Source organism: Rattus norvegicus, chromosome 10 (assembly GCF_021556685.1).
Source record: "Rattus norvegicus strain SHRSP/BbbUtx chromosome 10, alternate assembly SHRSP_T2T, whole genome shotgun sequence".
In the NCBI taxonomy this organism is placed as follows: Eukaryota; Metazoa; Chordata; class Mammalia; order Rodentia; family Muridae; genus Rattus; species Rattus norvegicus.
The window spans coordinates 50,951,236-50,974,375 of record NC_141543.1 but is presented as its reverse complement, the minus strand read 5'-3'; the positions used below and the strand labels follow the sequence as shown (position 1 = coordinate 50,974,375).

General features: G+C 54.2%; 2 protein-coding genes across 13 annotated transcripts in view; one reads left to right on the top strand and one right to left on the bottom strand.

Annotated features, from left to right (window-relative positions):
• Positions 1 to 22,019, top strand: Srebf1 (sterol regulatory element binding transcription factor 1). Of its 9 annotated transcripts, XM_087574565.1 has the most exons (21): positions 7 to 177; positions 7,714 to 7,724; positions 10,117 to 10,195; positions 13,558 to 13,980; positions 14,257 to 14,432; positions 14,507 to 14,644; positions 14,733 to 14,954; positions 15,574 to 15,685; positions 16,171 to 16,385; positions 16,505 to 16,700; positions 16,793 to 16,971; positions 17,196 to 17,457; positions 17,538 to 17,704; positions 17,874 to 18,042; positions 18,743 to 18,845; positions 19,094 to 19,203; positions 19,285 to 19,417; positions 19,591 to 19,756; positions 20,214 to 20,414; positions 20,505 to 20,616; positions 20,895 to 21,479. In XM_087574565.1, the coding sequence occupies exons 3-21, from the start codon at positions 10,177 to 10,179 to the stop codon at positions 21,122 to 21,124; spliced, it is 3,333 nt and encodes a 1,110-aa protein (XP_087430691.1). In that variant the 5' UTR covers positions 7 to 177; positions 7,714 to 7,724; positions 10,117 to 10,176; the 3' UTR covers positions 21,125 to 21,479.
• Rai1 (retinoic acid induced 1) overlaps positions 21,421 to 23,140 on the bottom strand; it is a 94,862-nt gene continuing 93,142 nt past the window's right edge. For 3 of the 4 annotated variants that reach the window (XM_087571781.1, XM_087571782.1, XM_087571783.1), the window contains one exon: positions 21,903 to 23,068. In XM_087571781.1, the coding sequence (XP_087427907.1) occupies positions 23,054 to 23,068 (15 nt within the window). In that variant the 3' untranslated portion in view covers positions 21,903 to 23,053. 4 annotated transcript variants of the gene reach the window in all.

The following is a 23,140-nucleotide window of genomic DNA, read 5'->3' as shown; positions in this document are numbered from 1 at the left end:
GGCTCCGCCCGCGGAACCCGGTTTCCCAGGAACTTTTCGTTAACGTGGGTCTCCTCCGAAGCCGGGTGGGCGCCGGCGCCATGGACGAGCTACCCTTCGGTGAGGCGGCTCTGGAACAGGCACTGGCCGAGGTGTGCGAAATGGACGCGGCGCTCTTGACCGACATCGAAGGTGCGTGTCCCGGGGCTCCGGCGCGGCCTGTGCCGGGTCGCACGTCCGGGGAGGTCGCTTGTGCGCGTGCGCACTGCGCGGTCGGGCGCCTGGGATCTAGAGTGAAACTCTCGGGACCGCAGTGGGCTTGGTTTCTGGACACGCTGAGTATCCACTGAACTCCAGGCCTGGTTCTGTGTACAGTTCACAGGCCGAGCCGGGGTTTCTCATTTCTTCAGTGCACAAGGAAATCAGAAACGGATATTTACATGGCGTATAAGCATCTGGCTACTTTGGCAGAGGTGATGGAGGTCTCTTTGAGTGCACTAGAAGTGAGGGGCAGCTTCAGCACCGGAAAGGAAAGATACTTTCTAGGCGGAGGGCAAGGAAGAGGCAGAGGCCCCTGAGGCGGGACCTAAGTTTAAGGAATTGGTGTGGGTCATGCTGGAAATCTGATAGAACAGAGCAGCTGCTCTCTAAAATATATTTCAAATTTTGTGATTCTGGAGCAGTAACTCGGGACCTAGATCTTATTAACAGGCTTTCTACACTGAGCCACGCCCCAGGCGACTTAGATCCCTTAAAGCATCACTTGAACTTTCTCAGCATGATTCATCTCCAACAACAGCAACTACCAGCTGGGTGGAGGGAAGAGTCGGGGCGGATCTGGAGAAGGAAAAACCCCACCAAGTCTTCATTACTATAAGATATATATCCATGTTAGGTGGACCGTTCAACGGTCTCTGGTGGCTGTTAGCAGTCTCAAAACATTTTGTCTCGCCTGTTTAAGGCTGCTCCACATCTCCTCTACCCCAGACAACCATGACCGTGTTGTCTACAACTATGATGGGGCTCGGCCCGTGGGATTACAGTAGATTGTGCCCCCTGATGCTCTGTTGATAGACACCTAGGCTGTTTGTTATGTGCTACACAGCTTTGGACACGCAGTGCCTACATCCTCATCAGAGACCCGTGTGCCGTCAAAGCTTCTAGTAGGCTTGTAGTTACTGCTAGTCACCTAAGGGGAGTGAAGGTTTAGAGATGTCTTGGCTGGCCTGAGTTCCGAGTTCCAGGTAGGGTTAGTGGGAAGGGAGAAGGAGAGTACAATGTTTGAGCTGTTAGAAGTTCCCTCTCAGTGTTGGGGTGGTCTATCACAACGTAGACACGGGGTATTTGGTGTGCGCCAAGCACTAGTGGGTTGAGGATCTCAGTGAGTTCTTCCGACATCCCCAGTTGGAAGACATATTTTTGTCTTACAGGTGAGAGACTGGAGACAGGGTAAATGACATGAACTCAGAGCCAGGCTGTTGTCCCAAGAGCCTGGACCCCTGGCTCCCAAGGCTGGATAAGGAGGTCAGATTGAGGCAGGGACTGGGAGCCATGCAGCTGTCTCCCTCAGCCCAGAGCAGTGTTGGTCAGAAGACCGGAAAGTGGCAAGGAGAGCCAGCTAGGGCCTAAAGCCCCACTGGCCATCTCCTGCCTGTTTCTCTCACTTTCTGTCACGTGACTCTTCTGTGAGCTTGCCACCTTTATTTCTGAAGGTGATGCTGTGCCCAGAGCATCAAGTCCTGCTGCCGGCTGTGACCTCAGAGAAATTCCAGATGAGCTGTCTTCTCCTTGCTCCTGGTGTCAGGTCACTGGAGGCTGGGAGAAGGGAGCCTGTGATGGGGACTACTGTGCACTGAGGGCAGAGAAGGCAAGTGGAGATAGTTGTGGTCTGAGACAGGCTAACTGCTCTAGGAGCCCTGAGGAGCCCAATGCCTGTGACAGCCAGCTCCCCAACTGTCTGTTGGCTCAAGATGTATGCAAAGTTTAGGTCTAACATGGCTTACTAGGAAGGCCTCCTGAGTTCTGATTCCCCTTCTCTGTCCTGGTCTTACACTATATCAATGTTCAGTATTATGTGACTCTCCCTAGGCAGAGGTGTCCGAATCTGATAGGGCACTGTCACAGACTGAAGAAACTATTCCTTCTAAGTCGAGCTTCATGAACCAGTGAGTTTATTGGTGTCTTAGTCAGTGTTCTATTGCTGTGAAGAGACATCATGACCGTGGCAACTCTTATAAAGGAAAGCACTTAATTGGGGCTGGCTTACAGTTTCAGAGGTTCAGTCCGTTGTCATTATGGCTGAAATGCATGGCAGCAGACAGAGGTGCTGAAGAAGGAGTTGAGAGCTCTACATCCAGATCCACAGGCAGAGAAAGAGAGACACTGGGCTTGGCCTGAGCTTTTGAAACCCTTAAGCCCACCCCCAGTGACATACACACTTCCTCCAACAAAGCCACACCTCCTAATCCCTCTCAAGCAGTGCCACTTCCTGATGCCCAAGCCTTCCATAGGGTTGTTGGATTCCCAAACAGCTCTGTTGCTGCCAGGTCTTGCTCCAGCATAGTGACAACCTCTGGAAAGCTGCATCTGGATCCCTAAGCCCACCTACCCACACACCCACCCATGAATACACCTTCTTCCTCCTGTATCCTCTGACCTCCCGAGATTCTATGCTGCTGAGTGGCAAGAGGACACAGTGGTTAGAATCTCTGTTCAAAGGTCCTGTAACCCTCCCCCTCCTGCCAAAAGAGCATTAACAGTCAGTGCTATCTTTATAGACCTAGCTATCGCCGCTTCTCAGCTCATTTTGTTGCACTCTGGGACAAGCATTCTGTAGGTCACCACCTGTCCTGCCGTCTGTGGGATGTCTTCTGTCTCTAGTCCCACCATGCACAAAGACTCCTTAGCAAATAGCACCTGAGTGGCATGTGATTCCACTATTCCCCAGTGCTCCCAGAATAAAGGACCCTTGTCTCAGCATGGCATCTAAGACCTTGCCACTACCTTCAACGGTGTCCACCCACTGAACTCCCCGTGGGTACAGCCCAAGGTAGGTGTCAGTTAGGGTTATCATCGCTGCAATGAAACACCATGACTAAAGCAACTTAGAGAGGAAAGGGTTTATTTGACTTATACCTCTGCATTGCAGCCCATCACTGAAGGAAGTCAGGACAGGAACGCAAGCAGGTCAGGAACCAGGAGGCAGAGCCTGATGCAGAGGCCACGAAAGAGTGCTGATTACTGTCTTGCTTCCCCTGGCTTGCTCAGCCTGCTTTCTTATAGACCCCAGGACTGTCGGCCCAGGGATGGCCCCACCCACAACAGGCTAGACCCTCCCTCATATCAATCACTAATTAAGCAAATGCTCTCCAGGTTTGCCTGCACCACCATCTATGGAGCCATTTTCTCAATTGAGGTTCCTTTCTCTCAAGATGACTTGTATCAAGCTTATATCAAGTTCACTAAAACTAGCCAGTACAGTTGAATACCCCTTCTTGCTTGATCCTCACGTCCAGGGCCCCTCAGGGATAAAGCCTGAGAGTACCCTGCCCACGGGGTCTTCATGTCTAACTTGTCTAATGGACAGCAGAAAGCTCTCCATTGCACTGTTGTCCTTAGGGAAATCACCTCACCCTCTCTAAAATACAGGCTTGAGGGTCCCCTTGGGGTATGGTGGGGTTGGGGGAAGAGGTGGCAGCTGTTTGATGCCTCTGGGGGGCTCAAATTAGAGAACTAGAGAAAGGTGTGAGGTATGGGTCCAGGAGGCAGTGGCTGGGCATTACCTCCTGCCCGGTATTAGTTAGCTGGACACAGCTTCCCAAATGACCTGGTCAGCTCCAAATAGGGGTCACCGCCTGGTGGAGGACTGGCACCTAGCCTTTGCCTGATTGTGACTGGCCTAGATTAGGTACTCTACTGGCTGGAGAGTGACTTTCTCCTGTTGGCTACATGCCTGAGGAGATGCCTTTTAAAATTGGACTTTATTTTGCAGTACTAGGGATGGACCCCAGAGGTTCATACATCACTGAGCTGTGCCCAGCCTGATGTGGAATTCCAGACTTGGAGACTGATTGGGACTTACAGCAAGTGAAACCCACACAGGGTTTCACAAGGTGGAGGTGGTGGACCTCTCCCAGCTAAAGGAGCTCAGAGCCTGGGGAGGATTTATGGCCTTGGAGAAGCCTATTTTGACCACTGTCCCCTTAACAGATACTTTAACTCCGTCCTCAGCCATTTCCCAGAAAACCTTACACCAGACTGCCCAAACCAGGTTCCAACCTACAAGCTCCCTACAGCTGGAAGGGAAACCTAAGAGTTTTCGCATCCAGCCCGACTGAGAGGCCTTGGACATGTGGCCTGACCTCTCTGGCATTTTGGTTCTAATCACTATAATAGATACAATACTAGAACTGTTCTTTGGATCCTATGAGGCCTGCAGGGCTCGTCAGAGGCCATCAGGCCTTCCGACACAGTGCCTCCAGGGTTATCCTCACATTGTGTAGAACGTGTAACCAGCAGCCAAACCTGTTGTGTTTTGCTCAGCACATGTTGGCAGTCACGATCCAAGGAGCCCATGCAGGAAGTTTCCAGAATGTTCTAGGCTGTGGTTAGTCCAGAGTGTGTACTGTGTGGTGGTTCTTGTCTTCTTACATGAAAGACGTCCAGTAAGGGGCCTCCACCCTGCTTTGAAGAGCAAGGCCCACCCTTAGCACCAGGTTAGAAGAAACTTCAGCCATAGTGGTGTCTTGACCTCTCACTGAGCATCTGAGGGGCCATTTACCCCCAGCCACTGCCCATCTTTTTGTGATGCAAGTGCCACAGCCTTGGAGACTGTCCCAAGGAAGTGGTGGAGGAGCCAGCTGAGCTTGTCTCCACCTGAGGGAGGGCAGGACCAGAGCCTGAAGTCCAGTCTCTTTCTCAGGGCAGCATCCTGCATGGGGGGTGGGGGGGATGGGGGGTGGGGGGCAGCCCTGGAAGTGCAGAGCAAGTTCCTTAAAGCTCCTAGGAGTGCACGGTTCTGGTCCCAGCAAGCAGCTGCAAATGCATGTATGAAGAGGCCAGTGTTGGTGACACTGTGGAGGTGCACTTTTACCTGACCAGAGTCACCTGCTGGTGCCAGAGCGCTGTGCCACTTCCCTGCACACTAATGTAGCCCTGATGAGAGGGTTGTGTGGACTTAAATAAAGAAAGGCACAGCATTGCAATAGAGCCTGGGATCAGCTGCCACTGGATTGGGCTGTTTCTCACCTCCAGAATGACAACATGTCCTGGCCCCCCAGCTCAAGCAAACTGGTGGGGTCAGTGCTAACCAGGGCCATATTATATCAGGGCCACATGTCGGATCTACAGCTCTGGGGTGAGCATAAGTGACCAGGACATAAGTATTCTAAGGGACAGTGGAAATTGCCTACATGGTGGCACACATCTGTAATCCCAGCACTCTGGAGGTCGAGGCAGTGGGTCAAGAATTCAAAGTCATCCTCACTTGCTTAAGTGGGGTTTGTGTCCTGCCCAGGCTGTTTGAGAACAGTGTTTCAGAGGAGAACAAGGAGGAAGGGACGGAAGGAGGGAAGGAGGAAAGGAGGGAGGGAGGGAAGGGAGGGCAGCCCTGCAGTTCAGTAGCCTCCACAGACATTGAGCCCCGACATTGGGGAGGGTCAGGTTTAACAGCAGAGCAGGTTTTGAGGAGAGAATGGGTGTTTTCCAAGTGAACTGAGAGTAAGAAGGACATTCCTGGCAGGGTCAGCCCAGGAGAGGGCAGGATGACATGAATGCTTGGATACCTTCAGAAATCAGGCAGGGCGAGTGAGGCTGTGTGTGAAGGCTAAAGAGCAGCCGGGGTGTGGGTGACAGAAGCCTGGTGGTCTTCATGGCTGCCATCACAGATCCCACTGTGTTCTTTTTGTGTGCATTTGTTTATGGATATATATGTGCGTGGGTGTGCAAATGTGTGTATGTGCAAATGTATAGGTTCAGAGGTGGCTGTTTAGTGTCTTTGCTTCTCCACAGAATTTAAAAAATATATTTTAAACTTTTTTTTTTAATGACCAGCAGCACACATCTTTAATCCTAGTACTCAGGAGGCAGAGACAGGTGAGTCTCTAAGTTCAAGGCTAGCCTGGTCTGCAGAGCAAGTTCCAAAAATACAAGGCAACAATTTTTAGATTTATCTTATTAGATATGTATGTTTTGCCTGCATGTGTGTATGTGCTCCACGTGCATGCAGTGCCTCTTGAGGTCAGAAGAGGGCATTGGATCCCCTGGAACTGGAGTTATAAATGGTTGTGAGCCACCACGTGGAGATGACTGAACTCTGGTCCTCTGCAAGAACGAGCGTCCTTAACCCTGAGCCACCTCTCCAGCCCACTAACATAATTTTAAAGGCAGCCTTTCTTACTGGACTTGCTGCTCACAAATCCATTGGGAAGGCTGTTGGGCCAGCAAACAGGGAGCGTCCATTTTCATCTCTTCAGCCCTAGGATTAGAAGCATCAGCTGCCACACCCGGCTCTTCTGCCTCTCTGCTTTTTAAATGTCTTTCTTTCTTTTTTATTTTTCCATACCTGGCTTTTTGTGGGGTACTGGGGATTAAACTCGGGTCCCTGTGCTGGCAGAGCAAGCAGTCCACTAACTGAGCCGTCTTCCCAGCCCCTCTGCCTACTGCCTGCTGAGTAAGGTGGTTGAGGCCCAGATGATTTGAAGGCCTTTGGTGAGGCCTAGCACAGACAGCACCCTGTGTCATCTTTCTGCCTATGCAAAGGTGATAAAGGCCAGTTGGCCCAGGGCTCACCTCAGGCCATGACTAGTAGCACACAAGGCACTGTGGGTCAGCAGAACCGAGACCAAGTCTCAGGTTCTCCCTAGGCTGCCAAGGGCTCTCGTGTTCTTGGTCCTTCTCTGGACCTTGTGTCCTCACTGGGAAGAGGTCCTGAGCCCAAGTGTGACTGACTGTTTCATCAGCCTGTGTGCGGCCGCTCTTCCAGGAAAAGCCACATTCTTTTAATCCCCTGGAGCAGGGCTTTTCAGTGCACAAAAGGCAGTCTATGCCCCTGTGCCCGGGCACCTGTATGACAGCCAAGGACTGGGGTGCCTGCCAGGGACTTCTGAGGAGTAAGGGCCTGGGGAGCAACAGGGCAAGCTGCCTGCCTGGAAGAACAGTGAGCCACAGCCCCGTCCTCTAGCCTGCAAGTCCCCAGGCTGGGGCACTGTCCCATGTCCTCTGTAGGAGGTGGTGCCACTCTCTATGCTCTCCTCATTCCCTGCTGTCCTTCAGGGCATGGGATAGTTTACAAATCCTGTAGACTCACTGAAATCCCAGCATACCACTGTCCTTACCCCGAGCCACTGTTTCTGCTTCTGCCCTCTGTCTTTGGGCTTGCCTTTTCTTCTGGCCAGAGAGTTTTTCCTTCCCTTGTGGCCCTACTTAATCAGACTGCACTCAAGTGTCACCTCCTCAGGCAGCCTTGATAACCACTTGTCTTTGCTGGTCCAGCCTCCCTATCATGGTGCTCTCACCTCCCCTGTTTGTCTACCACTCCCAGACCCACCACAAACGTGTATGCAGCTGGTTTCTTGCTGGAATGAAAGTATCCCCAGGAGCAGGGTTCTGTGCTATCTGAATGAACCCAGGCAAGCAGCTCTCACATAGACTGGGGCTTCGGTACTCCTGGGGAGGGGCAGCTGGGGCTTCAGGTTTCCTGTTGAAGTCAGATAGGATCAGAGCCTGAGAGGGGAGTAGGGGGAGGGGTGGAGCTGAACCCAGGAGGCTTGAACCTGGGTCTCCCTTTTCCTTTTGCTTCAGATCGTGTATGGGAACTGAAAGCTGGTACACATCCATGGGAAGCCAGTATTTAGCATGTCCTGATGGCTCACAGCTTGGTTACTCTGGTGCCCCTTTCCAGACTGCTGTGCCTACTGAGTCCTAGTCCTTCCTAGGGGGAAGCAAGGAACACTCACATTAGGTAGTGCACAGTTCTTGAGTGGCTCTGCTAATTCCTTTTAAAATGTTAAAAACCTATCAGATATTTCAGGGCTGACTTCAGACTACCAGTCACCCGACAGCTCAGGGTCTAGCCTGCAGTCACCCGACAGCTCAGGGTCTGGCCTGCAGTCACCGGACAGCTCAGGGTCAGGCCTGCAGTCACCTGACAGCTCAGGGTCTAGCCTGCAGTTCTACACCTTTCCAGTAGCTGCTGAGAGGAAAAACCTTTGCTGAGACCTTTTTGGGTAGGGGCTTTATAAACTTGTTCTCCCAGAATTGCCACCCCTGAAGAGGGGTAGAATCTGGACTTGGAGCTCGTAGAGGCATCCAACTAGCTCCTGATGCACATCGGGTAGGGTTTAGAAGAAGAGAAAGTCCTCAGCACATGGCCGCAGATTCTTGGCAAGACTAATTCTCAAAGAGCTCGTCAAGCTGGCTTTGACTTTCCATTTCCCCCACGTCTCCACAATGGCCACCAGCATCTACAAAAATGGGCTTGTGACCTAACTCAGAGGGGGAGGTCAGGCAGAGTAGGGGTTGGGTTGGGCACACATGCCATTAGGTGTCAGGCCTGCCCCTGGTTCACTGCTTGACTAAGGCTATGGTACTCACAAGCCTGCCCATACACTCTGGTCACACTTGCCCCTCCTCACTGTCCAGCTAGGGACAGAAGTGAGTAGGCTGGACACGGCCTGTACGGAGTGGCTATTAGATGAGCCTCCCTGCCTGCAAATCTTTCTGTATTCGGGACTCAGAAATCAGAAGGGCCAAACTAGGGTCAGCACTGGGGAGCCTCAAGCCTAGACTCCTGCCCTCAGTATCTTCTGGTGTCAGGACTCTTCCCTGCCTTAAGTTGGGCGAGGTTAGAGGCTTTCACAGGAGCTGTGCATGGTTTGAGGACTCCTGAGCACTCACAGGCTGGGCAGAACAGTGTCAAAAAAGGCATGTTTTCTTTGGAACCTCCTGTGAGGATATAGAAGGACCTAGAAAGGCGGGGAGAGTAAGGTGAATGTGAGGAACATGTGACTGTTTCCTAGCCAAGACTCTGAAAAGAGAGATGGGCCACAGGGATACAAGTCCCTGACACCCATGAGGAAACTTGGTTGCTGGTCCCCTCCTAGACTCTGTGAGTCCCTGATCTGCCAACTAGGCTGCCAGACCTTGCTGGGCCACTGCCACATAAGCTAGGTCGCTGGCCAGCACTGGTGTGGTGGTGGTGGTGATGATGATGGTGATGGCAGTGTGCTCGAGAGTGTGTGTGTGTGTGTGTGTGTGTGTGTGTGTGTGTGTGTGTGTGTACATGTATGAAAGAGCTTTTACCTTTGTCATCAAGGGGACAACGACAGACTTGGCATACCCTTAATATCCACTGCCTTTCCCTTCTGTCCCAGAGACTGGGTTCTGTCTGGTTTTTGCAAATTCTATAAGACAAGTGAGTCAGGCTTCACTTGTGGGGGCTGTGAGACCTTGAGGGAAGACACTGACCCAGTCAAGGGACAGAATATACTGGATGTGTGATTTGAGGTAGGATTTCCCTTGCTCACTCCTGAAGGCAGTTTCATGAGTGATCTAGGTCCGAGGCCATCAGCCCCTCCTTGAAACAAGTGTAATCATCCTGGGGCTGCTCTGTAAGCTGGATTTCCCTGCACCAACTGCCACTATCCAAAGGCATCCATCCATTGGCTGTCCTCAGACTGTAGCCTTATCATCTCTTGCTGCTGCCATTCAATGCGAAGGGACAGAAGTGGGTAAACTGAGGCTAAAATTGGCCATACTAGTTCTGGGTGTGTGCGAACCAGCGGTAGAAACACAGAGCTTCCGGGATCAGAGCCCGCCGCTGTCCAGATTCCGAACCCAGGCACTTCTCGGGGGGGGGGGGGGGGGGTGGTTGCCTGTGCGGCAGGGGCTGGGACGGCAGTGACCGCCAGTAACCCCGGCGCGCGCTGGCGCAGTTGCGGTTAAAGGCGGACGCCCGCTAGTAACCCCGGCCCCATTCAGAGCACCCGGTGAAACCCGAGCTGCTGCCGTCGGGGGTGGGCGGGGCCTTATTGGGGCGCGGCGCGGCTGCTGATTGGCCATGTGCGCTCACCCGAGGGGCGGGGCACGGGGGCGCTCAGCGGGCTTTAAAGCCTGGCGGGGCCTGACAGGTGAAATCAGCGCGGACGCTGTAGGGGTAGCGTCTGCACGCCCTAGGGGCGGGGCGCGGACGACGGAGCCATGGATTGCACATTTGAAGGTACTTTGGGGAGGACCCTGCACTCTATTACTTTGCCAGGGTCTCTACAGCGGATCGCAGTACGGTGTTCTAACAGAGAATGCAGGACGGCCCTTCACCACCTTGGGCTGGAAATTGGTGGGCCTCCTTAGTTAAGCTATCTTGTTTAGGAACTGACCACAGCACCTTGCAACTCAGACAACTTTCTCCACATCCTCTGCTTTCCCTCTGCGCAGGGTCTGGAGAAAGAAACAAGAGGGCCACTGTCCTGTCTATCCTGGAGTCGGACCTATCTGGCGGCCCTAAATTGGGCATTTTGGACCCTCCAGGCAGAAAGCAGGTTAACCAGACTATCCATTTTTCTTTCTTGGTCCTAGTTTCCCATTTAGCAAATGGACTAATGGAAAGTGGGCACGAGAGATGGAAGATCCTATGATTAAAAATACTATTTATGACCTGTGTAAATCTGGAGTCTGCAAGCATCCGGAAGGCTGAGCCTGCCACCCTGTTTTGTTCTGTCCACAGCCATAGGGCAGTCCACTCCCCTGCAGTAGCATGCCTCTTGCCCAGATAACATCTCAATAGGTAGTGTTGATACTTTGCTCTGCTGGGCAAAGCCTCAAGCAGGGGTGTCAAAGGGTTTAGTTTTAATCCTTTTTTGCAGAGGAGGAAACTGAGGCCCAGTGAGAGGAGGCAGTTGGCCTCCTCCAGGGCAAGTGATGGTATAGGCAGGGAATGTGGGAGCCTTGTGGGCCCCTAGTGTTATGCTCATGGATGCTACACAGCCCTTTGACCCAAAAGGTGGCCTCCATGAGTGGGTGAGAGGGCCCTGCACTGAGCCAGCCAGGCTGCTGGTTGCCAGCTGGGGAAGAGGGCCTGTAGCTGGGATGGAGCCAGGGAGTATGTTTCAGTTCTTGTTAGGAGGAGGGAGCCAGAATAAGAGAGCACTTTGCTTCTCTAGAGAGGAAACCAAAGCCTGAATGGCCAGACCTGGGGACTTGGCTCCATGCCTAGAATACACAGATACATTGGTTGGCTATTTGACTAGCAGTTGGTTTTGCTCCAAGCCTCAGTGTGCTCTGCTGAGGAATGGGTTACTGGTGGTGGCTTTGCCCCTGGCTTTTTGGTGGAACAAGAAAAGGTGCTGCAACAATAGCTCGGCCTGTTTGTAGACCTAGGTCTGAAGTCTGTTGTGTGCTCTCCGCGTGCCTGTGGCCCTCAGCATCAGTGTCCTTTCTTGTCTCCAGAGCAGGCAAGCGAGTGCACCTGAGTTGAGAAGGTGGTCTGAGAGGGAGAGGGGCAGCTCTCAGAGCACTGTCAGGTAGATTTGGACTCAGTAAGTGACTTCGCTTGTAGAACTAGGCTAGCTCAGTGACTTCGTATAGAAGAACTAGGCTAGCTCAGTGACCTTGCTTGCAGAACTAGGCTAGCTCAGTGATTTCACTTGTAGAACAGGGCGTCTGTTTCACCTAATGGGGCTTAGGGTGGTGGCCTCAGAGTGGGCCTGCTGCTTGGCCAGACCAACCTGCTGGCATAGATCTTGCTGGAATTTTGAGTCTGTCCAGAATGAATAAGGGCCCTTGCCTGACATGGACGGACGGACGGATGGATGGATGGATATATATATATATATATATATATATATATATATATATATATCTGCCTTGTCTGCTATTCCTATTTGGGGGTTCCTCTCCCAGAGGTCCTCAGAACTATCCTGTCTCTGTGGGTGACATCACTGGAATCCCAGTAGTCTCCGAGTTTCTGTCAGGTTCTGTATGCAGGGGACCCTGTGCAAACCCTTAAAGGCAGAGCCCACGAGTGGCCGTGGGCATGGGACACTGCACCTGTGTGAAGGCCCCTTTGTTCTGTGTCCCCTCTGCCCTACTGCCTGTTAGGACCTGTTCCTCTACTGAGAACTGGACCTCCTGAGTGTGAGGCATGCCCTTGTTTTACAGATTAGGAAATTGAGGCTCAACTGGGGCAGAGCAGGGCTGTGCACGCCTTAGACTGAGCATGTGTTCTTTTAGCAAGCCAGTCGGGCGGAGAGGGAGCAGCAAGGGCAGGAGAAGCGTCTTGGATGGTTTCCTGCCTTCTAGCAAGCACTTGGAGCTTACCGTGCAGTGCAGACAGCACCTGCATGGTTGGAGGGACTGAGAGGTAGATGTCTCAGAAGGTGGGGTTAAAGGTTACCTCTGTCCATGGCAGGATTCAGGACAGGAATGGAGGTTGCTCATTTGGTAAAAGATCTGCCTTGCCAGCATCAAGACCTGAATCTGACTACTAAAGTCCAAGTAAAAATTACCAGGTCTGAAGGGGCACACTTGGAGTGCCTGTGTTTTCCCCGGCTGTCCATAAGTCTCCCGTGACATGTGGGGGGGTGCTGCATACATACGAATACACACACACACACACACACACACACACACACACACACACATATGTTCACATTGAACCAACCAACAGGAGGGACAGGTAGAGTTCAGTGAGGGAACATGTGCTTACCATGTGTAATTCCCTGCTCCACTGTGGCACACACAGAAACACCAGCCAAGGAAATAAAACACATTGAGAGAGAGGACACGGCATTCCCAGGGAAGCTCAGGCTCTCGGTGGGATCTGTGTTCCCTCCTCCTGAGGCGAGGCTCCACCAGGCTGCTCAACTGGGTGCTTACTTTTTTGTTTTACTTTTGTTTGTTGGTTGATTTTTGAAAGGGTTTCACTATGTAGGCCTGGCTGCCTTGGCACTCACTACATAGACCAGACTGGCCTTGAACTTACAGCGATCCACCTGCCTCTGCCTCCGAGTACTGGGATTAAAGTTGTGCATCACCAACCGCCTGGCTGGACTTTGATTCTTGAGGGTGGTCTCCCAGGTGCTGGCGCCAGCATTGCTGTGCTGGGCACAGCATAGGCAAGGTTTTGTCTGCTTCATTCTCTCACTCCAGGCCTTGGGGAGAAGGGGGCCTGGGGAAGGCCTTGCCTGGTGTAGGCACTTGGTACATGTGAGTGAGTGAGTGAGTGAGTGAGTGAGTGAGTGAGTGAGTGAGTGAACGAACCAACAAACGTGGCCCTGCTGTGGGCTATCCTATGGCCCTGCTGTGGGCTATCCTGTGGTCCTGCTGTGGGCTATCCTGTGGCCCTGCTGTGGGCTATCCTATGGTCCTGCTGTGGGCTATCCTGTGGTTGTAAGATGTCAGGTGGTATCGGTGAGTGGCAAGAGCATTGAAGAGGTCAGTCTCAGCTGGCCACAGCATGAAGCACAGGCTAGAAATGAGTAAACAGTCCAGGCCCTGTCTGGGTGTGTCCAGGACTATCAGCTACACAGATCGCAAGGGTCCTTCTCAGGAGCTGGCCTCACTCATTGTCGTCTTCTTCCCCAGACATGCTTCAGCTCATCAACAACCAAGACAGTGACTTCCCTGGCCTATTTGATGCCCCCTATGCTGGGGGTGAGACAGGAGACACAGGCCCCAGCAGCCCTGGTGCCAGCTCTCCTGAGAGCTTCTCTTCTCCTGCTTCTCTGGGCTCCTCTCTGGAAGCCTTCCTGGGAGGACCCAAGGTGACACCTGCACCCTTGTCCCCTCCACCATCGGCACCCACTGCTGTAAAGATGTACCCGTCCGTGCCCCCCTTCTCCCCTGGGCCTGGAATCAAAGAGGAGCCAGTGCCACTCACCATCCTGCAGCCCCCAGCACCACAGCCATCGCCAGGGACCCTGTTGCCTCCGAGCTTCCCTCCTCCACCTGTGCAGCTCAGCCCTGCTCCTGTGCTGGGGTACTCAAGCCTGCCTTCCGGCTTCTCAGGTAAGCGAGTGATGGAGGAGGCAGGAGGAGTGGCCTCTGCGCTCTTACAGAGGAGTTTCCAGGCTTCAAAGTTAGGTGGGCATCCTGCAGCCCGAGAAGCCCTTTGGTTCTGGGCCCAGTGTTCCCAGTTGCCCAGCTGGAAGGTGGTGCCCGGGCAGGGCCTGACCGTAGGAGACAGTAGGGGTAGTTAGTGAAGCCCATGCACAGACAGGTCAGATGGGGTAAGGGTGGGCGTGGCAGCCTGTGCCCGTGCTACCTTTAACTTTGTGTCTGCAGGAACCCTTCCTGGGAACACCCAGCAGACGCCATCTAGCCTGCCACTGGGCTCCACGCCAGGAATCTCGCCCACCCCCTTACACACCCAGGTCCAGAGCTCGGCCGCCCAGCAGCCGCCGCCAGCCTCAGCAGCCCCTAGAATGAGCACTGTGGCCTCACAGATCCAGCAGGTCCCCGTAAGTGGGTCTGACGGGGGTGGGGAGGGGAGCCTGGCTTGAGTGCCACTCATGGCCTGGCCCCTCCCTCCCAGGTTGTACTGCAGCCACACTTCATCAAGGCAGACTCGCTGCTGCTGACAGCTGTAAAGACAGACACAGGAGCCACAATGAAGACCGCAGGCATCAACACCCTGGCTCCTGGCACAGCCGTGCAGGCAGGCCCCTTGCAGGTAGATGGCTCAGGCAAAAGGGCCTCAGCCATGGGGGGGCTGGCGCGCATGTGTATGTCCACTTGGTGAGATGCATCTGACCCTGCAGACCCTGGTGAGTGGAGGGACCATCCTGGCCACAGTACCACTGGTTGTGGACACAGACAAACTGCCCATCCACCGACTAGCAGCTGGTGGCAAGGCCCTGGGCTCAGCTCAGAGCCGTGGTGAGAAGCGCACAGCCCACAATGCCATTGAGAAGCGCTACCGTTCCTCTATCAATGACAAGATTGTGGAGCTCAAGGACCTGGTGGTGGGCACTGAGGCAAAGGTATGGCCAAAGGCCTGAAGACTCAGGCCAGGGTGACCAGGAAGGAATGGGCACATCAGCCAGCACTAAACAGGACTAGGTCAGTCCTAGTCACAAGGTCATATACATCAGCATGTCTGGGTCTGGGCAGTCCCGTTTGCTTTGCCTGGTTAGATTTTATCAAGGGCATCTTCGATAAAGGGCTGCTCTATGCATTGAGGATGTCAGGGTGTGGAAACACAAAACTCCCTAGGGGAGTAGTGGGCATCGCATAGGCTAAAAACGCCAGCGTGCCAGCAGCGCATATGTGCGGGGAAGAAAATAGGTAGGAACAGTGGAGTTGTAGGTGTGAATTGGGTGCTCAAGGAAGGTCTCGTGAGGAAAGAGCTGACGGAAGTAGGGGGAGTGTAAGGCAGAGATGATAGTGACCACGCCGCTAGACACTGCGGTGTGTATTCACGGGGTGTGTATTCACGGCATGTATCACCTTGGCCCCGAAGTGGGCACCGTCAGGAGACATCAGCAGAGCAGGGTTGTAGGCAGAAGGAACAGGTACAGAGCAGAAGCAGCTCTGCCTCCCATCCCTCTCAGGGCCACTTGGTAGCTGAGCCCTCTCCTCTCCCTCCCCTCCTCCTCACAGCTGAATAAATCTGCTGTCTTGCGCAAGGCCATCGACTACATCCGCTTCTTACAGCACAGCAACCAGAAACTCAAGCAGGAGAACCTGACCCTGCGAAGTGCTCACAAAAGCAGTGAGTCCCAGCCTCCCGCTCCCCCACTGTCTTGGTTTCTATTCCGTGGCTGTGAAGACACCATGACCAAGGCAACTTATAGAAGGTTTATTGAACGCTTAGTGTCAGGGTTGACCCCATGACTATGGTGGTGGGGAGCAGGCAGACAGGCTTGGCGCTGGAGCTGAGAGCTCATGTGTTGAGACAACCACGAGGCAAAGAGAAAGACCTAGCTAGGCATCATGTGGGGTTTTGAAACTACAAAGCCCGCCATAGTGACACACCTCCCCAACAAGGCCACCCCTCCTAGTCCTTCCCAAATAGGAATGGGGGCTAAGCTATACGGTTCTGTGAGAGCCATTCTCATTCAGAACACCTCCCTGGTGCTGGCTTCTCTATCCCTGCCAACCTTGCCTCTGGCTCTCACCCTACCTTGGCTCCCGTTTTGATCTTAACAGAACTGTCTATCCAAGGCCTCTTCCCAGCCCTGTTCCTTCTACCTGCAGAATCACTGAAAGACCTGGTGTCAGCTTGTGGCAGTGGAGGAGGCACAGATGTGTCTATGGAGGGCATGAAACCTGAAGTGGTAGAAACGCTGACCCCTCCACCCTCAGACGCCGGCTCACCCTCCCAGAGTAGCCCCTTGTCCTTGGGCAGCAGAGGCAGCAGCAGTGGTGGCAGTGACTCTGAGCCCGACAGCCCAGCCTTTGAGGATAACCAGGTCGGACTCTGCAACATGACCCCTTCCCTCTCCCAGGCACCCTGCAGTTCTCTGCCTTTTAGCCCTTGTCTTTGGGGCTAGCTGAGCTATATGCCCTTCCCTCCCTTGCCTCCTGCCAGGTGAAAGCCCAGCGGCTGCCTTCACATAGCCGAGGCATGCTGGACCGCTCCCGCCTGGCCCTGTGTGTACTGGTCTTCCTGTGTCTGACCTGCAACCCATTGGCCTCACTGTTTGGCTGGGGCATCCTCACTCCCTCTGATGCTTCGGGTGTGCACCGTAGTTCTGGGCGCAGCATGCTGGAGGCCGAGAGCAGAGGTGAGTCAGGCCAGCCAGGCAGTGTTGGCAGAGACCTTTGGAACTTTGGCTTTTCTGAGAACTGGGTCCTCAGACCTTTCCTTTGCCTGTAGATGGCTCTAATTGGACCCAGTGGTTGCTGCCACCCCTAGTCTGGCTGGCCAATGGACTACTAGTGTTGGCCTGCTTGGCTCTTCTCTTTGTCTACGGGGAACCTGTGACCAGGCCACACTCCGGCCCGGCTGTACACTTCTGGAGACATCGCAAACAAGCTGACCTGGATTTGGCCCGGGTAAGGGGCTGGCCCTGGGGAGAAGTGGTGGGGAGAAGTGGGGTGTGCCCTGGGCCTGGAAGGTGCTGTGCTGGGTGCCTCTGCTCCCTTAATTTTTCCCACACCTCCCTTCATTTTGTCCAATCTATTTCATCCCCCACCTTCAGAGCTCCTTTGACTCTAGGGGCCCAAACGAGGGAGGTGCCCTGCTGCCATTTTTCTTACTGAGACAACCCTTTCTCCAGGGAGATTTTGCCCAGGCCGCTCAACAGCTGTGGCTGGCCTTGCAAGCCCTGGGCCGGCCCCTGCCCACCTCAAACCTGGATCTGGCCTGCAGCCTGCTTTGGAACCTCGTCCGCCACCTGCTGCAGCGTCTTTGGGTGGGCCGCTGGCTGGCAGGCCAGGCTGGGGGCCTGCAGAGGGACTACAGGCTGAGAAAGGATGCTCGTGCCAGTGCCCGAGATGCGGCTGTCGTCTACCATAAGCTGCACCAGCTGCATGCCATGGGTATGGCTGGGTGGGAGCTGGGCTCTGAGGGTCTCCACTGTACCGTCACTTCCTGTCCTCATGCCTCATCCACTTTGCAGGCAAGTACACAGGAGGCCATCTTGTTGCTTCTAACCTGGCACTGAGTGCCCTTAACCTGGCTGAGTGTGCAGGAGATGCTATATCCATGGCAACACTGGCAGAGATCTACGTGGCAGCTGCCCTAAGGGTCAAAACCAGCCTCCCCAGAGCCTTGCACTTCTTGACAGTGAGTGAGCTGATGGGGACAGGGCTGGTGCTCCTCTTTACAGCTCTCACCCGTCACTTCCAGGGCAAGGGGCTAAACAAGATGTGGCAGTGGTCAGCAGGTGGGGTCTCCGACTCGGGTCTGGGTTTGAGGCTGGAGCCAGTCTGACGGTCCTATTCTTCCCCTGCAGCGTTTCTTCCTGAGTAGTGCCCGCCAGGCCTGCCTGGCACAGAGTGGTGCAGTGCCTCTTGCCATGCAGTGGCTCTGCCACCCTGTAGGTCACCGTTTCTTCGTGGATGGGGACTGGGCTGTACACGGTGCCCCCCAGGAGAGTCTGTACAGCATGGCTGGGAACCCAGGTGCTCTCTCGTTCTATTCTTTTTTTTTTTTAAAGATTTATTCATTTATTATATGTAAGTACACTGTAGCTGTCTTCAGACACACCAGAAGAGGGGATTGGATCTCCTTACAGATGGTTGTGAGCCACCATGTGGTTGCTGGGAATTGAACTCAGGACCTCTGGAAGAGCAGTCGGGTGCTCTAACCGCTGAGCCACCTCTCCAGCCCCTCTCGTTCTATTCTTACCCCTGCCCCGTGCCTCGTCCTGTTCCTACCTCACATTACACTGCCTCCTCTTGTGAACACCCTCACCCACCAGCTTACTTTGCACTGTGGGTTGGGGTTTGGACCACTGCTGTGTCTGCGAGATGGCTTGCTGGACTTTGCCAAGATTCTTTAGAAGCAGGAAGCAGTATGGGTCAGCAGGCAATGGGGGGATATGAGAGGTGACTCCATTATCTTAGGAAGAGTCACAAGGAGAGTAAGGCCCATGGGTATGTGACTAAATAGGCTCCATTCCAGTGTGTAGGTCATGCACAGCCTACCCACTTTCCTTCCTGTCAAGCATGTGAGGGCAGGGGCCCATCAGTGTCAGTCTGTTAGGGTTTGGAACTAGGAAGTGGCTCTGGGTTGGGGCCCCAGCCTACCAAGGCATCGGTGTGGGAAGGGACTGTAGGGAAGAGGATGCCTAATCTCTGTTCCACCCACCCCTCCTCACAGTGGATCCACTGGCCCAGGTGACCCGACTATTCTGTGAACATCTCCTGGAGCGAGCATTGAACTGTATCGCTCAGCCCAGCCCAGGGGCAGCTGATGGAGACAGGTGAGTGCCTGTGCTACTCCCAGGAAGACCTACAATAGGGCATCTGAGAAAGCCTTTTCCAACCTCTTCAGTAGCCAGACTCTGTTCTCAGAGCCTCTCTGGGCCTTGCTTTCCCCTATCAACCAGACAGGTGCTATTTTGTAGACCCATAGAGTCAGACTTTGCTCAGTTGGACGGTTGGTGAGAGCCATTGTCACCCAGAACCCCAGACTGCTGCTGTCTGTCCTGACAGCTCTCTCCTGCCTCAGGGAGTTCTCAGATGCTCTTGGATATCTACAGTTGCTAAATAGCTGTTCTGACGCTGTCGGAGCTCCTGCGTGCAGCTTCTCTGTCAGTTCCAGCATGGCTACCACCACTGGTGAGCTCCAGACCCATCCTGATTCCTGCCAGACCCAGATACAGTGTGGCTAAGGGTCAAGCACCTTTCCCTCTTCTGTAGGCACAGACCCAGTGGCCAAGTGGTGGGCCTCACTGACAGCCGTGGTGATCCACTGGCTGAGGCGGGATGAGGAGGCAGCTGAACGCTTATACCCACTGGTAGAGCACATTCCCCAAGTGCTGCAGGAAACTGAGTGAGTACCCAGCCAGGTCCTCCTCACCCAGTTTTGGGCCCCTCAGCACTTTGCTTAAGTATCTGTAAGGGAAGGACAGTGTGCTCTCCTCCCCAGACTAGAGCCATGGTGGGAGAACTCAGGGAGGGGCTATAGTCTGGTCTAACTTACCATGTCTGCCATGGCCCCAACAGGAGACCCCTTCCCAGGGCAGCTCTGTACTCCTTCAAGGCTGCCCGGGCTCTGCTGGACCACAGAAAGGTGGAATCCAGCCCAGCCAGCCTGGCCATCTGTGAGAAGGCCAGTGGGTACCTGCGGGACAGCTTAGCCTCTACATCAACTGCCAGTTCCATTGACAAGGTGAGGGGTAGGGTGGGTTCCTGTCTAGGCCAGGATCACAGCTACCCATTCCCAGTTTCTTAGAGTTAGTACAAAATAATGCTGAGTGGACTTACCTCAGTTCTTGACGAAGGCGTGAGTCTTGGGGACAGTGGTCTCACTCTTTTGCCACCACCAGGAAGGATGTGGAGAGTGGACTGGCAGGGCTCCTGTTGGGGGCCATCGTCAGGAAGAGGGAGGGCTTGTAGCATGTAGCCTAGAGAAGGTGGGCCTGTGACACACTGCACTTGCACTGCACGTCTGAGGTAGAGTGCTTCAGTGACGCAGCCTGGAGTCAGGCCCTGGCGCTGTGGACTTTCTGACTTTTCCAATGCTAGAGCCTCCCAGGGGTGCAGGCCTTGAGATAGCTTGGCCCTCAGCTAGGGAAAGGCTGATTTCCATAGAGAAATTCCTCCCTCTGCCCTGCCTGCTATCCCAGGCCATGCAGCTGCTCCTGTGTGATCTACTTCTTGTGGCCCGCACCAGCCTATGGCGGCGCCAACAGTCAGCAGCTTCAGCCCAGGGAGCTCACGGTACCAGCAATGGACCCCAGGCCTCTGCTCTGGAGCTGCGTGGTTTCCAACATGACCTGAGCAGCCTGAGGCGCTTGGCACAGAGCTTCCGGCCTGCTATGAGGAGGGTGAGTACCTTTGTTCTCACACTGTGGGGTGTGAGGCAGGGAGCGAGGGGACAGTCATCCCGAAACTAGCCATTACTCCTCACCCCTCAGGTCTTCCTACATGAGGCCACAGCTCGGCTGATGGCAGGAGCAAGTCCTGCCCGGACACACCAGCTCCTGGACCGCAGTCTGCGGAGGCGGGCAGGTTCCAGTGGCAAAGGAGGTGAGGCGGCGGCTGTGCCCACAGGCCTGGTGAGGGTCAGGGGCCAGCTTGGCCTAGTCTGAGGCATCTGAGCTGAATTACAGAACTCAGCCGGAGATGGCAGTTTGAGGCAGTCACAGGGAGGAAGCTGAGCCCACCTGTGTGCCCAGCATGGGTGGGGAAGGCAGCCAAAGTGTTTGGGAGTTCCATGTGGAAGAGCTCAGATACCTTGTCCTATCCCCCATGTGGGCTCAGCCAGACCTAAGCCTCCCTTCCTTTGATGTGATCTGTATGTGCAGGCGCTGCAGCTGAGCTGGAGCCTCGACCCACATGGCGGGAGCACACAGAGGCCTTGCTGTTGGCCTCCTGCTATCTGCCCCCTGCCTTCCTGTCGGCCCCCGGGCAGCGAGTGAGCATGCTGGCTGAGGCAGCGCGCACCGTGGAGAAGCTTGGCGATCACCGGCTCCTGCTTGACTGCCAGCAGATGCTCCTGCGCCTGGGTGGCGGGACCACTGTCACTTCCAGCTAGACCCCAAAGCTTCCCCCAGTACCCTTGAGGACCTTTGTCCCTGGCTGTGGTCTTCCAGAGGCTGAGCCTGACAAGCAGTCAGGATCGTGCCGACCTCTAGTGGCAGATCTGGAGATTGCAGAGGCTGCACGGGGCCAGTGCCACCCTCTCGCTCTGTAGGCATCTTAGTGGCTTTTCCTGACCTTTCCCTTGCTGGGGGCCATACTGTCTCAAGGCTCTCACCCCGGGGAGGCTGTACATAGTGTAGATCCGCTGAGCCCAGCTCCTGGGCGGGCTCATGTACTACTTTTACAAACTTTATTTTCATAGGTTGAGAAATTTTGTACAGAAAATTAAAAAGTGAAATTATTTATAACTTGAGTTTTATTTATCTGGGTAGGCGGATGTTTGCCTCATCTGATTGCCATCCTTCCTGGATTGTCCTTCGGGAAGCTGGACTTCCCATCTGCTGTACAAGTGTTTGCTGGCTTCTGCCTTGTGCGGTATGTTGAGCCAACCTGGCCCTCTAATCTCATGGCTACCCTGTGGCTCCACCTTGAAGGGCCTTGATGGCATCAGTTGTTTCTTTGCCTTCCAGCCCTCCACCAGGTTCCAGGGTAATGATATCCCGTGTGCCTGGAAACAGACACACAGTTCCCTGGTTCTCTCTGTTACCAGCATAGGTGAGGGATCATGGTCCACTCAGGAGCAGAATCCGGGATCCCTGTTTGTGTCCCCTGGCCCCTCCCTCTACTCCCAACCCCTTAGGGAATCTGGTTGGCATCCATGGGCCACAAACTTCCAAAACAATCGTGGTATCTTTATTGACTTTTTTTTCTGAATGCAATGACTGTTTTTTTTTTTTTTAACTCTTAAGGAAAATAAACATCTTTTAGAAACAGCTCGATACACACAATCTTCAGTGTGAAGCAATATACTAATAAGAACACTAGTTGTCTTAACATTTACAGTCTTCATATATATTATATATATGTATATGTATACATATATATACACTATATAACGAGGCCAGATATAATACACACGTTTACCATTTTACAGTCATATGTACAGAAAGTTGCAGGGGAAGGGGGGCTGCATCAGGCCTATTGAAGCGTGGACAGCTGAGAACACAAACGGACAGGTGGGGGCTGGCCGTGGTGGTGATGGTGGTATCTGCTGGGGAAGGAGCATCACTTCAGCTCTGACCCCAGCCAAAGCTAGGTTAGGGCTCTGTGCTGTGGAACACAGGACGCACAGCAGCGACACACAGAAGCGAGCATGTTCCCAACATATATACATTCTATGTAACATATATATAGAGGGGTACACAGGTTTGTACACGAATCTAGCACGGTCTCCGCCCATGAGTCGAGTAAGCTGAGTGGCAGTCCCTGAATCCCATGTTGGTGCTATGTCTGGGACGGCTGCATATCTGCTAGAGGGTAGCCAGACCCGGTCTCCGCAAGCTTCCAGACCGGGCTCCAACAGTGGGGTGGAAGACTGGAAAGGGGACAAAAAGAAGCCATAGGGTGCCACCCCAGGCCAGCCCTCATCAGGGATAGAGTGGCCTGAACCCCGCCTGCCACGCCCCTGGGCAGATCCATGCCAAGTGCTTGGGCCATGCTGCCCCATTGCTGGGCCTCTACCGAAAGGCCTGGGTCTGCCCCACGTCGTCCACTGAGCCAGCAGCGCCCCCAGCCTCTTCCCAGGGGCACAGCTTGCATGCCACGTCTTTTCCAGAACTTGCAGGGGACTTGCACCCCGCCCGAGACCCTGTGCCCTGGGTCTGGCCACTCTCTGGCCTGCCTTTGCCAAGCCTGGCCTCGGTTTTCTTCGCAACCTAGGCCTCACGCCAGTGCCCAAGGCAGCCGGAACCTAGACCCGGATGGGATCGAGGACCGGCTGTGGGCGCAGCTCCTCTTCCTCGGAGTTTCGGCCACACGGGTATTACAACGGCAGCCTCTGTGGGAGGGACAGCCCGTTACTGTTATTGCCAGTCAATCGCTACCAACCCCGCCCTTCCACAAGAACCCT